The sequence below is a fragment of the Gambusia affinis genome, linkage group LG12 (genome assembly GCF_019740435.1).
Source record: "Gambusia affinis linkage group LG12, SWU_Gaff_1.0, whole genome shotgun sequence".
NCBI classification, from domain to species: Eukaryota; Metazoa; Chordata; class Actinopteri; order Cyprinodontiformes; family Poeciliidae; genus Gambusia; species Gambusia affinis.
The window spans coordinates 1,718,518-1,733,413 of record NC_057879.1 but is presented as its reverse complement, the minus strand read 5'-3'; the positions used below and the strand labels follow the sequence as shown (position 1 = coordinate 1,733,413).

The 14,896-nt window shown below is 40.8% G+C and overlaps 1 protein-coding gene across 7 annotated transcripts in view; it reads left to right on the top strand.

Annotated features, from left to right (window-relative positions):
* The window catches only part of mast3a (microtubule associated serine/threonine kinase 3a), a 58,337-nt gene extending 45,034 nt beyond the window's left edge, over positions 1-13,303 (top strand). For 5 of the 7 annotated variants that reach the window (XM_044132966.1, XM_044132967.1, XM_044132963.1 and 2 more), the window contains 10 exons: positions 890-1,012; positions 1,911-2,020; positions 2,121-2,302; positions 3,646-3,767; positions 3,842-4,030; positions 4,642-4,865; positions 6,036-6,158; positions 9,664-9,800; positions 9,882-10,066; positions 10,890-13,303. In XM_044132966.1, the coding sequence (XP_043988901.1) occupies positions 890-1,012; positions 1,911-2,020; positions 2,121-2,302; positions 3,646-3,767; positions 3,842-4,030; positions 4,642-4,865; positions 6,036-6,158; positions 9,664-9,800; positions 9,882-10,066; positions 10,890-11,713 (2,219 nt within the window). In that variant the 3' untranslated portion in view covers positions 11,714-13,303. The remainder of the gene's footprint in view (positions 1-889; positions 1,013-1,910; positions 2,021-2,120; positions 2,303-3,645; positions 3,768-3,841; positions 4,031-4,641; positions 4,866-6,035; positions 6,159-9,663; positions 9,801-9,881; positions 10,067-10,889) is intronic. The other 2 variants (XM_044132965.1, XM_044132969.1) reach the window with 1 other exon arrangement.
* The last annotated feature ends 1,593 nt before the right edge of the window (positions 13,304-14,896 follow it).

Sequence of the window (14,896 nt, the reverse complement as noted above, 5' to 3'; positions counted from 1 at the left end):
TGCTCAATCACTGAAAGTTTGGTTCCTCTGAGAGTTTTAGTGTAGGAGTTATAACTGTTTAGATTTTCGTGGCGAGTCGGTGAACTTTGACCCCTGCTAACCCCCCTTCAACATGCTCAAAAACTCACCATTTTGATAACTTTGAATCGCCCATGCCTTCTGATCAGACTCACCAAGTTTGAAGCCAATCAATCAAAATCCCTAGGAGGAGTTCGATCAAATACCAATGCTATAAATGGCCAAAATGGGGTCAAAATGTGACCTTCAATACAAAATGGCCGACTTCCTGTGATAGTTGGACTATAACAATAATTGTAAATTCTGAGCATCTTGGTGAGCTCTACAACTGTACCAAATTTCATGTCTCTACGATGAAGTTAGGTGAATGGTTTGGGTCCTTTGAAAATTGCTAGTTGGCGCTGTTGAGCCATTTTTTCTGCGATTTTTGCGTCAACCTTAAAATTCAAAATTTTTAAACAGGCTGGACGCCTCCGCCAAATTTGGTGAGTTTTTGAATATGATAAAGCCCCCAAAAAGGCACCCAAAGAGGGGGGCAGAATAATAATAATAATAATAATAATAATAAACAGTACAGATACAATAGGCCTTCGCAGCGCTTTGCTGCTCGGGCCTAATAAACAGTACAAAAACAATAGGCCTTCGCAGCGCTTTGCTGCTCGGGCCTAATAATAATAAACAGTACAAAAACAATAGGCCTTCGCAGCGCTTTGCTGCTCGGGCCTAAAAACAACTGAAGGTAACATAGTTAGTTGATAGCGCCATAAAGTAACAGGGTGTGCCTGGAAAATATGTAATACTGACCCTCTAAGTGTTTTTGGGGCACATTTAACTCTTTGAAAGAAAAATGACTGGTTTCTTTTTACTCCAGCTGGGACCACGGAGGTGAAGAGTCACATGTTCTTCCTGGGCCTGGACTGGAACGGCCTCCTGAGGCAGAAAGCTGAGTTTGTACCTCAGCTGGAGTCTGAAGAGGACACAAGTTACTTTGACAGTGCGTAGATAATTTCAGAAACACATTTGAATGTGCAAATGTCAAAACATTCAGCAGGTCTGGTAACACGGCATAGATCCAGTTCTGTTTCTGATTCTGGTAAAAATACCTTATGTTCACAGCTAGAAACCTTGGTCTTAAGATGGACAGTAATTTTAAACTCGACAGTCAAATAAGCGCCACTAGACACAAATAAGTCTAGTTTTCATCACTTCCAAAAGCTAGCAAAGGTAAAATCTACACTTTCAAGGCAACAGAATGAAACAGTAATTAGTTCCTTCATTTCATCACAGCTGTGATGAAATGAAGCTGACTCCAAATTACCTTGATTTTAAAGTCAAATGGTGCAAAATGCTGCTCCTTTCTGCTAACAAGAACATTTGAGAGAGAACATTACCTCTGGATTCTCTCCACTGGCTGTGTATTTTAGAGTTTATTTTGAAGGTTTTAAGCAGACTTGTCTTGCCTTATTTAGCAAAACCCCTGGGTCACTTGTTTTTTTATTGTGTTTTATTGTAAGTGGAAGCTTACAACTGGGAAGCTTCCACTTACAACTCCCCAGTTGTAAGTGGAAGTTGTAGCTTTTTTACTCTGAGCTATGGAACGCTCTGCCTTTGCACATCCGACAGACACGTTACTGTCCACTCACTGTCCATGTTTAAAGCTTGTCTGAAAACGTATTTTGATTCACCGACCTTCAACCAACTGAGACTTGATTATATTTCATCTGTATTGGTATTGATTTTATCTGTGTTGTTTTATTGTGTTAAATTTATTATTGTGTGCTTAGCTCTGTCACTATTTTTATGCATTTTATTTATTTATTACTGATGCGCAGCACTTTGTTTCAGCTGTGTTAAAGCTCTTTAGTTGATGATGATGATGCTGTATCCTGCAGCACGGTCGGAGCGCTACTGTCACCTGGGCTCAGATGATGATGAAACCAATGATGACGAGTCATCTCTGGAGCTCAGACAGTTCTCCTCGGTGGCTCACCGCTTCAGCAAAGTACACCTCGCCCTGCTAACAGCTGTGTTTCAGTTTCTCTTTATGTAAGGAGGAATACACATAGGCTGTAACAGATGACATGTTTGTTTCTGACGTGTAGGTGTACAGCAGCACAGAGCACCTGTCCACTTCCACCCCATCCAATCAGAGCCTGTCATCGTCAGAGCGAAGCCACAGTGAGGAGAAGGAAGACCGCTGGGACGGCAGGGGAGTCCTCTCACCGGGAGATGGACACAAGAACTTGACTGCTGGAGAGAGGAGGACAGATGGACAGAGAGGGAGGTGAGTTCTTGAAATCAGTCTGATGTAGAGCCAGTTAAACCTCCATACTGTGTCAAAAGTAATACGCATTTTTATAATGTATATATAAACTGAGTAGAACTACAGTCGTTTTGGTTTTTACACATTTTCACATTTCAGAATACTGAGCAGTAGTTGGTGTCCTACTATAAATATGATTTACTTCTGCTGAAGATTTCAGCATTTTCTTTCCAACTCTTCTGTCATATTCCATTACTCGGGACAAGCGTCTGATTCTCTGCTTTTTAAATAAAATTGTTCAGTTTGATCCATTCAGATTAATTGTATTTTAAATATGGATCTACGATGGATAACAGGATCAGACTTTGTCTACACTTCTCTTCACTCATATGCAAAACTAGATTTTAGTGTGGAAGGGATTAATTTTTTTTTATTAACACTTCCCAAAGCAAACTTAACCTATGGCGGCCATATATAAAAACAAAATTACAACATAATAAATCAATAAAATGATTCCACAAGCTGAATGTGGCCCATAAGATGTCTGATCAGTTTAGAAAATTTTAGAGGAAACTTAAATTAAAAAATAACTTAACCTCTAAAAAGAATTAGTTTAGAAAAAATAAAAAGATCCCTTCAGACTTGTGTACTCCAGCCATTAAAAACTGGAGTACATTCCAGTTGAGAAGTGAATACTAGAGGATGTTTGTTCAGTCGGCTGCAGATATCGCAGCTCAATTCAAGATCATCCCGTTTTGGCAAACACACCCAGACATTTACCAGAGTCAAAATCTGACCATGTCATCCAAACTTGACAGGGGAACTAGAGACTGCATGATTGAAAATGATGTTAAGGCAGATTTATTTGAATAACCTTGTTGATCATTCTCTGAGATTCTAGAAGTAGGATTTATTTTAATTTTGATAATTTTTTTTAACGTTTCTTTTCACAAGTCAAAAACACACACAACCTAGAAAAAACTAACAGAATTATTACAGAAATAGATACTAAACAATATTTAAAACCCAGTCAACAGCAAGAATATAAGATAAGGACTAAAACCAGGAAGATAGAGCACATCACCCAATTCAGCCAATTCTCTAGATTTAAAAAAATTATTTAAATTTTTTCCCTTGTTAGTAAATTTTAATTTGATTTAGTATTACCATTGTTTTAGTCTTTAGCTTTTACATTGTTGTTATACCTCCCAATGCAGTTTGAAATAAGGATAACTCTCAAAAAATTTATTTCATCTTCTATTTCCATTTCATATTAATTATCATGAGTTTAACAATAAACTTTTACCAAATTCCTCCCAATGTCACTGAAACCATAACATTTCTGCTTTGCGTTGCGTGTGCAGTCTTCGTCCTCGTGCTTCTTCCAGCTCGTCACATTCAGAACGCAGCGGCAGCCCGCTGGTCATGAACAGCACGCAGAGCCTGGACGCTGCGGCTCGCATCGCCATCCCCACTGAGGAGGAAGGTAAAGCTCATTTCTGTTTTCACCTCTGGCTCATTATTAGATTGTCCATGCTCATGCTCTGCACCGGGTCGTAGAAGGGATTGTCTCCAACCTGAGGCGGATCCGTCTGCGGAGCAACAGCACGGGGACGCGGCCATCGTTCCGCAGAGGTGCGTCGCGGCGTATCGCCCACCAGCTGGAAACCCCAGAGAAACCCAGGTCCTCCGCTGGAAACGTCCCCAAGTCTGCTTCCATCTCTGGTCTGTCCCTCATCATTACCCCAGGTAGGACCGTCATGTTGAGACGCTGCGCCTACTGCCTGGCAGGGAGGACATAATACCACTGTGTTGAACAACTGCTGCATTCCATTAACCAAATAGTAGCGCAAATTTAAATTACTATAAATTTGCCTAATGGAAACACATCAGATTTGAAAAACAAATTTTTTGCGTAAGAGTTTTGTCGCTGGGATGAGGTGGTCTTTCAGCCTTATTCAAATGGATGTATTTCGCAAAACTCCAATGGGAACTTTTTCATATCACACAAGTCACATGATGAACAGCCGGATGTTGGTACTGGCAGAAAAGAAGACAGTGGCAGGAAGTAGTGGGGGAATGATAGTGCAGAGTGTTTTTTGTTGACTTATCATGTGAACTATCTTATTCATGCTTCTTAATTAATGTAAACACCACAATTGCAGCTTTAATAAAACATTCATACGGTTAAAAATTAAATTTTTTTCGAAAATAGACAAAGAACGTAGACATGCTTTAGCAGACACTGTAAAAGACACTGTGGAAAGACAGCTGATGATAATAAAATAGTGCAATCCCTGTTAGAGTGACATAATCATTTCAGTTTTTTGTTGTTGTTGTTGTTGTTGTTGTGTAACCAGATGACTCAGCTGGTCCTCCTCTAAGTCCCAAATCGTCCCTGTCCTTGTCGTCCAACCCGTCCTCCCGGGACTCCTCCCCCAGCCGGGACCTGCCCATCAGCATCAGCTGCCTCAGGCCCCCGGTGGTCATCCACAGCTCTGGCAGGAGGTTTGGCTTTGCGCTGCGAGCCATCAGGGTCTACATGGGGGACAGCGACGTCTACACTGTCCATCACATGGTCTGGGTAGGTGGTCCAGCCAGGACAGTCCTGCTCTGACGTTTACATGAACTCATCATCAGCATTAAACTCCAGCTATGTTTTGCACTTTTAGTGATGTATTTGAACCATTTTTGTATGGTTACACACAACATCAGTATAGACAGGCAATAGAAAAAAACAAAACTGGGGGGTTATAGCTGAATTTATTCTGGACTTTATCAAATAGACATTGAATCAAAATGAGTCCATTTTGATTGGATTCATTTGAATTTCTCTGGTCTCAGTCCAGACGTTTAATGATACCTCAGTCTAATTAGTACTAGGGGCAGTGGGAACAAGCACAGGAGCTCCATTTTTTCATAGACTATTTGTCTCATACTGTCACGACATAGTGACAGTGTCAACAAATGTGAAAAAAATACACACACTCGTGTATATATATATCACCGTCACTGTTAGATGTTAGTGGACAGTGGGTGTGAAACAGTGGAACTGTTTCACAGTTCCACTGTCAAGCATAGTAGCAGAGCCATTATAATATTCTACACCTGATCTCAAATCAGCAGTCAGACAGCTGGATGTTCCAACTGAACAATTATCCCCCAAAATTCTAACCGTATTTGAAATGGATAAAATATTCATCTTCTGGAACACTGCAGACCTCAGCCCTGCTGAAAATTAGAAACAACCAATCAGAGTCAGGAGGAGGGTCTTAGCACTGTCAATCACCCTCTTAAGCACGTTGCTCATCCCCCCATTACATTACAATTTGTCCCTGTCACCAGATAATGTCATGAATACTAACACCAGTAAGCCACCAATGATGTCAGAGAAACTTCATTAGTGAGTTGTTTCTCATTTATCTGTCTCATAGCAAACTGTCACCACAACAAATATGAAAAAAACATATTTTTAACTTGCGTACTGCAACTTCAATGGAACATTCATATAGTATGTAAACATTTGATTGGCTCTGGAGGCAAGTTCTCAAAATTTTATGTAAATGTTAAAATTTCACATCGTGACATTGCTTTTTCCCTTTTTTTTTGGAAATTAAACTTTGATGATGCAATAACAGGTAAGCAAAATGGGATCCATGTTCATGTTTGTTTCATATCATGAGATTTTTTAGTGTAGGTTCCTAACAGAAAGTGAAAGACTAATTGTTTCTGTTGTGTTTGGATTTGGATTCAGTCCGTTGAGGATGGCAGTCCAGCTCATGAGGCAAGACTGAGGGCGGGCGACCTCATCACCCATGTCAATGGGGAGTCAGTCCAGGGTCTGGTCCACACTGAGGTGGTGGAGCTTTTGCTCAAGGTATGGGAACAACATGAAGCTTTGGATTGTTTTAGGTGTTATTTCTGCAATAATCTGTTCTAGGAATAATGTTATGCCCAGCTTAACTCTACTCTGGTTCAAATCACATTTTATGCTTTAAAAACTTAAACCCTATGTTCAAAGAACGATGTAGGACTGTGTGCAACTGATTGGATTGGGAACAATCAGTTGTGCTAATGAATAATTTATAATTTTACTTATTAAACATCCAGCAGCCATAACATTTCATGAGGATGTTGTCCTTGGTGAAAAACAGTTGGTTTTTAGCACTTTTGTTTTTTACAGAAGCGGCATCTTACTGTGTAAAATGTTTTCTTCTTTTCTGGACATTTGGGTCCAGAGGTTTTATGCTGTCAGATTAAAATCTGATTGTTTGCTGCTAGTAAAAGGGTTTATCATTTGTCATCCACCAAAATAATCTCAGCTCTTATTCTAATTAGTACTTTTCTATCATGTTAAACCAACATTCAAGACTTCTGGTGTAATTTAGGTAATGGTAGTGTAATTGTTTAACCATATCCTCTATTTGCCCTCTGAGATAAAGCTTTGAACTTCCTTCCATTGTTCACCATTAATAGGCCTGTCACGACAGCAAATTGTGCTGAGCGATTAATTGTCTCAAAAATTATTGCGATAGACGATAATATTGTTTGAAGACCATTTTACACTGATTTAATGGAAATGACGTAATAATGCATGTGATTTTCTGCCAAACATAAATACACTTTATTTTCAAAGGAACACTTAACACTGGAACTGATCAAATAAACAAAACAACCAAAAACAAAAATAAAATGGATTCTCAGTCTCCATTATCAAAAATGTACTTGAATAAAAACACCAAAGTGGAAATAAATACTGCATTCTAGGGGTTGAACGACTACATATTTTTTAAGGTCGACTACATCATGATAATAGTCGAGTCGATGTCGACTAGTCGCGGTGACGTCATAGTGACGTAAGCGCAAAAACCCTTCACAACTACTTGGAGGCTTTATTAGCTATTTTCACGGCAAATATTGACACCCCCCCCCACACACACACACACACACACTCCCCTTCTCCTGCTTTTACTAAGTCTATTATGGAGAATTAAAAGAGCAATAAACAGATCATTCTTCGTGAGCAGCGGGGAAAGGTTTGTTGCACAAAGTCGGGTCTGACTTTTTTTTTCTAAACACCGGCTGATGCTGATGATCTCTGGATAGTTACTATAGGAGTCAAATGATCACACTGACTACATGGTGCTTTTGGAACATCACAAGCCAAACTTGTTATGAACGGATCCCGTTTGGTTACAGCTGAATTCAACGAAACCACCTGCTTCTCCTCCGCCCGATCTGGCAGGAAGCTCTGCTGACTCAGCAGATTGAACGATTTAAGATATTTTCTAGTCACCGTCAACATGATAAAAGTCGAGTCGATGTCGAGTTGACTAGTCGTTGTAACGTCATAGCAACGCAAGACGCAAACTTTGGAGAAACGTACAGGCTTTATTACCCGTTTTCACAGAAAAGTACGGCATTTACACAGAACAGCAACAAGTGAAACAACAAAACATCGGGATAGTTTATGATAAATAATAAGTTGCTGGGAAACCAACATTCAAAAGGAAACACACATATTTTAGATGGCATTACCACAGATCTTTATTTAATCAGCAACATAACATCATAATGTATTAGTTAGATCGTCGTGACAAAGACACTCGCGAGCCGCTAAGTGACATCCTTAGCGGGAAAGGGGCGAGTTTTAGACGGCTCGTGTTTTGTAGTTGACTGCAGCTGCAACTCCATCTCCTTATAAAAACACTGTAAAACCACAAATATGCATCCATCTACATATCATTTAAACTAATGTATTAACTTATTTTTCTTGTGTCTTGTGACGTATACTGTGCTGTCAGATCAGCACAGGCTTCACCACTGGCAATCACGTGACTGCGACTAGTCGACATGAAATGTAAAAACTCGCGAGACGTCCTAGAGTCGACTAGTCGACTAGTCGACTAATTGGTTCAACCCCTACTGCATTCAACCAAAAGAGTGCAGATTATGAAGTCTGTATACCATATTGCCCTTCAGTAATCATTAGATTTAAATAGAGAAGATGGGCACATCCAACTACCTGATGCAATAGTTCACACTACACGTTAGTTCACACATACATTTTCCCCTTACAACAATCTTAGAACATTCATCATTCTAAGATTGTCGCTTGTGATTTTTGTAACCGATCATCCTGTAGTGTGTAATGTGTGTTACTGTAGATCATTATGGCGCTCAGATCTAAATCAGGGGTTTCCCCCAACTGGGAGCCTTAACGCAGCCTGTTGAATGTGACAGGTAGCCAATCAGAAAGTGCGAATTCTCCTCCGTGCTTTCTGAGGGGAAATTACAGAGGGGAATCCCAAACAGCTGACACGGTGCAACCCGAAGTCCAGCGGACATTCGAGATGATATGTGGAAACAACATTAATGTTTATAAAAGATTTTGTGCAAAGAATATAGAAATGACGAGGGGAGGAGTTGGAGCGAAATTGCTACACAGTTGATGAACCCAGTAACTTTTCAGCTGTTCTTTGTTAACATGATATAAATAGGTTATAATGATTTTCATTCAGTCAGGACGTTACGCTGACTGACACTAGAGCCACATGCTTTGCAGGTAAATTGTAGTAATGCCTGGTTTTAAAATGAGTTCACTGAACTTGTAGCCATTATTTTGTACCTATTATTGGACATCACACGGCACGATTGAACCGTTATACCTAGAATTTCTGTCAGCTAATGTGTGGTTTCTCGGGTTTTGAAAATGGGCCGATGATCAGCCGACAGCTCTAAGATCGTGTAGTGTGCGCATAGCATTACACTGAGGAAATGAGAAAGGGAGGGTCAGTGGAGAGCACCGGAGTTGAGCCTTTTTTCATTCAGTGTCATCAACAGAAAGAGAAAAAGGCTGGAAGAAACGATAAAGCCGATAATTAAAATGACGTCGATAGTTTTAATTTATCGTACGATTAATTGATTTAGCGTTTATCGCGACAGACCTAACAATTAAATTTCTGATCTGTTTTACATTTCTCTGTAGGGCTGTACCAATTGCACGTTTTTGGCTGATCATCTATTGGCCAAAATCCTGGTTAGACTATAAAAGATCTAACCAGGTTCAGAATTTCACCTATACCAATTCTTACCCCTTCTTTGTTGACCGTATTTCCTTCTCCTTTCACATGAAATCCCACTGAAAAGCATTAAAGTCTGTGGTAATAATACAGGTTTTCGGATTATGAGTACTTAATGCAGTGCAGTGTAAACCTGCCTCTGGCTCTGCCGTCAGAGACATTGGAGGTGAGAAAAACAAGAAAAAACACAGAGATGCCAGTTCCCTTTGTTCCCAGGCTTTTAAGCCCCATAGCAAACACAACTAATAAAGCTGGCCTCGATTCATACTGCTTTCTGTTTGCTATGCTCTTTTTGGACAGAGCGGCAACAAGGTGACTCTGCAAACAACTGCGCTGGAGAACACCTCCATCAAGGTTGGCCCAGCCAGGAAGGCCAGCTACAAGGCCAAGATGGTGAGGCGCAGCAAAAAGAGCAAGAAGAAGGACGGGCAGGACAGGTGGGCGACTTCACCCATAGTCTAGGAAACACTCTAAACAATCAGGCTATTAACATACCTTAACTTGTTGTTTTCGTCCAGTACTAGGCGTCGTATCTTTAAGAAGCTATCGAAGCACACAGCTCCGCCCCCAATGCAGAGCAGCCGCAGCTTCTCCTCCGGTTTCCCCCAGTCGTCCAGCGACAGCCTCTCTGGCTCCCCCACACCAAGCCTGTCCCCGGGGCCCTCCACGCCATGCCGCTCCCCAGCCCCTGACCACTCTGGAGGTGAGAGCTTTCGGCTGCCTTCACATGGCAGGTCTGGATGCTCACTTCCCCTTTTTTTTTTTTTTTTGCTAAAATCCAACTTTTTTTGCATGATAATTCATGCTACTAGTTAAATGCGACTGTAGTCAGACTTCTGTGTGAACGATTTCCGAACCCCAAAGCGACCTGTGTGCACAGATGAAGAACCTAACAGTAGCACTCTGTTTATGGCAGTAAAGATGGCCGCCACATAGCATCTAGAATCTAGATGGATGTTAAAGTTGTTTAGATCGAAAGCACGGTGAGCAGTTCATCACCAGACGAAGGAAGCTGATAAACAGAAAACCCAGCTAACAGCTACCGCCTTTAGTGGAGCATTGACTGCAGCTTCTGACCCACTTCTGTTTGATGTGGTGGTTGGGATGTGATACGTTCACTGACTCTGACTCTTTATAACATTTTATTATTGTAATTTTCAACCATTGTTTTCGTCCAGATTTACTGTCTGGCTTCTTCTGATGCAAAATTATGACGCATGTCTCACATCACGGACGTAGAAGTCAGAAGAAACGTGACGTGACTGTTCAGACTGCAGATCGGATACATAATGTCAGATGTAGCTCTACATATGGAAGTGGTTCAGATCAGATTTGGGGTGAAAGTATCAAAATTGGTCCGTTCAGCCTGTGGTGATGTCTGACTTGGTTGATTGGTCTACTGCATGAATGTAGCCTGACTCAGAGTGTGTGTGTGTGTGCGTGGGTGGGCTTGTGTGTGTGTTGCTGTAGAGGACACATTTCTGCTAAATTTGAACTTGTTCTTTATTTCTGTCCTTTTCCATCAGATTCCAGCTCGTCTCCGAGTTCCAGTTCTCCCAACTCGCCAGTGCCACAGGCGCGCCCCAGCTCCCTCCATGTTCACGGCCGCTATGCCAAAGCCGGGCGCTGCAAGTCCACCAGTAGCATACCCCCTTCCCCTCTGGCCTGCATCCCCCCCCCTCAGCCACTCTCCCCTCAGTGCTCTCCATCCTGTCTCCAGAGCCATCCCAAGTCCCTGCAGGGCTTCCACGGGAAGACACTGTCGCCCCCCATGGTTGCTCGCCACTCGGTACGCCCACGCAGCGTAGAACCGCCACGCTCACCCTTGCTCAAGAGAGTACAATCTGCAGAGAAGCTGACAGGAGACAAGATGGGTAAGGGAGGTTACCATGGAGACAGGAAGGCATACAGTACCCGCCGCCACACCATGGAGATGCCACTGTCGGAGGGGGAGGGCCTGGAGGACGAAGATGGGGACACCACCACTAACTTTGTGTGTGTGGGTGAACACGGCCGGCAGGGGCTGAGCCTCGGTGGGCATGACCCAGCTGGCGCGGGCGTGAACCACCAGCGGCCTGCCGCCAGCTCACCTCAGCACCGAGGCGGTAGCCACCATCCCAAGGAAGTGATGAGGAAGCTGGCTCTGTCAGAGCGAAGGGATTCGTTTAAGAAACAGGAAGCAGTGCAGGAATTGAACTTTGACCTGGAGGAGGTGGAAGAGACGGCGAGCCTGAAGCCAGAAGCATTTACAGCGTCCTGGATCAACCCGTCTCCGGCGGAGTCCAGAGGGTCGATGGACGGAGTTGGAGCTCAGCAGAAAGCAAAGTCTAAAGGCAAAGAAGGGTTTTAGTTCTACCCCAAACGACGCATCACATGGCCTTGCATGATCCCAGGAAACTGTGACCAAGTCAACAATATTCTACCAGAAGACAAGAAATAAATCAATCCATCCATCCATCCATCCATCCATCCATCCATCCATACAATTATTAATTAATTAATTGATTAATTAATTAATTACTGGCCCCAGACAAAACAGACAGACACTGACTGCTAAACTGTTTACTTCCTCTCTTAGTTCTCAGATCACTGTGGCACCTGTAACTGATTTTGTCTGTAAGTATTTTATTTTCACTGAAGAAACGTATTTATGGCCTTTTAGACTTCTTTCTGTTTTTTAAGGCCTTTGATGTTTCAGCCTAACAGCAGATTGCTGGGCAGCGCAGTCAGGAAAACAGCTGCTTCTTTTCACGTGTTGCGCTATAGAACTTCACAACATGCTTTCTGCCTCACATCCTGACTTGTTAATCCTGAGTACTGCGTATGCATCGTCATACCATGTTGCCAAAGCTAGATGTAGCCTTAGCATGGTTTTCAGAAGCGATACAATAGTCTGGATGAAGGCTCTTCCTCTGGAGTCTTCCAGAGCTCTCTGACTGGGAACAAGATGGGACTGTGTGTGTGTGTGTGTGGGTGGGGGTGGGGAGTGGAGTTGTGCTTCCAGCCTGCTTCTCATGCCTCGATGCCATCAACAAACATGGCTTAGTTGAGTTTATTGAGTTTTTAGTGTGTTTTTATGAAAAACAGTTTACATTTTCTGCCAAGTCGTCCTGGTTTCTGTTCAGTCGTAGATGAGTCTTCAGAATTCCACAGGCGGATGAAAGAATAGGTGAACTTTTGTATATTTTGCTATGGAACTGTCTTGTTTCAGTGCTAATAATAACCTATGCTATAGACTTATACTGTATAATGGTGGACCTCATAGCATCTGTGTTCTAGTGATGTTTTGTGGCCTTGTGAGAATAGATGGAGTTGGATAAAGTCAATCAATTTCCTTTTGCCGTTCAGTTCAGATTTTTGTCACATCGGTTTTTCTACAGTTGTTTTATGTTTAAATGTGTGAAAAGGTTAGTCACCATTCTGAGACATTGACTTCAGATTTAAATGTTTTGTATGTGTGAACAAAAGGGATTTGGTTGTTTTTTTCTCCTCTTAACACTTTTTCTTTAAATTCAGAAAATGTTTAATTAGTCCTGTCTAAACTTTTTTTCCACAGTAAAGGGAGATTGAACTTGGATTGGTAAAAGAAGCTGAGCTTGGGAGAAAAGTTGCACATGATTCAGGATTAAATAAACTTTAATTTTCCACAGTTTAAGAGTAGAAATTGATGGGAAGTTCTTCAGCAGTATCCATTCACGTTCATCCATTTGTATTTGAAGTATTTTTTTTATCACTTGCACTAAACACTGTTTATTCACACAAAACTTTTCCACTTACATGTTTGTGAATTAAATGTGTTCCTCCCGAATCAACTAATAGCAATTGGGAAAAACATACCACATGGTTGTCTGTTTCAGACTGGTGTGATATTAATTATTCTCATATTAAAAGTGCTTGAAATAAATTAAATGCAAAGGACTCAAGCCCTGGCCGAAACAAACCTTTTGTCTTGTTGTGTCTTCCTCTTTTGATAATTACTGTGCTTAGATGTGGGTAAAGCAGCTTTAGCCTGCGTACACTTAAAACATTATAACCAGAATGTTAACATAGCTCTGCAGGGGTTTTCTTTTCTATAGCATCTTTATTTTAAAAATTGAAACCATTTTGAGTTCAAAATTACCGGTAGGAACTCGTAGCTCCAACGCCTCCAAAAATGAATGTTATTTTTCATAATGAATCGGTACTTGCCTGACAAGAACAAAAGCTAAATAGTAAAGTATTGAGTGACAACAGAAGGAATTAAAAAAAAATTCTACTTTTAAAAAAAAAGATAGTTACATATCCTATCTGGCAGTGTGGCACATAGAACTGTGTGAGGAAGAAGTGGAGGATAGAAAGAAACAAAGATAACACAAGTCAACACCAGTCAACCCAGAATCTGCCTCTACACCTGCAGAAAGAAAAGAAAAAAAAAACAAGAGAAACCACAGCAACACATATGCATCTATAAGTTGTATTTAGAGGCAAAAACATCTGAATCTAAACTTCTTTTTTTCCTTTTACCTCAAGAGGCTTAAATATGGAGCTGAACACTGAGGTTTAGTGAGCATGCAGCTGACTGATAACATCAATAGTTTGCATTACTTATTTCAGAGAGTGAAACTCATACTTCTTATTATACACACAGTGAAATATGCTTAGCCTGTTTCTCGTAATGTTCTGATAACGACTGACCGATATTAAAACATCCAAATTCAGTGCATCAGGAAATTGAAATAATACATTAGACTAAAGAAAAAGACATGTCAGTAAAGTTCTATGCACTGAATACTTAGGCTCCTTTTGCATGAATTACTGCATCAATGCAGCATGGCATAGTGGGAGTATACAGACCCTGAAATATGAGACAACAAAATGATTTTTAAAATGTTAGATACAGTAATCCCACAATTATTCATACACCTGACAAATTTAAAATTAAAGCAATCTTAGAACACATTTATTTACCGTTTTGGAGTGAATGTGCAAGAGAGATCAGACATGACTTCATCATAGAATTTGTGCAATTAGAGTAAGGATCACCTAATGATAAGGATAATGACAAAGAGGAGTTCCAGCCTTAAGAGACTTTGAGCTGATTACCAAAGATTCATTTGGTAAATGTAGAAAGATTTTTGTCGTGATTACTAAGAAGGGTATACTTTTTCGTTTTTGACTTCCCATTAAAAGTATAACCATTAATTACTTTTTAATTGACACTTCTTTGATCTTGTAAAATCTCGTGATTGAATGAAATTTACCAGGGAATGATTTTGGGCCATATGTGTTAACTAGAAAGTTTCCTGTTCTATAGTTTTATTCTGGTGGGGGGGAAAAAATATGCCAGAATACCTTTTAATTTAATTCTAAATGTTTTGTACTCACAGTGGTTGTAATTGCACAATTATTAAACATTATATTTGTTTTATTCAGTTTTTTATTAATTGCTTATGTCTTTTACAAAATCCCTTTTAGTGTTTGATTTTAGAATTATAGCACTGTTTGGTTTCTAGAATAGCTACAACTCAACTCCTTGCTTCAACACAGAAACCTT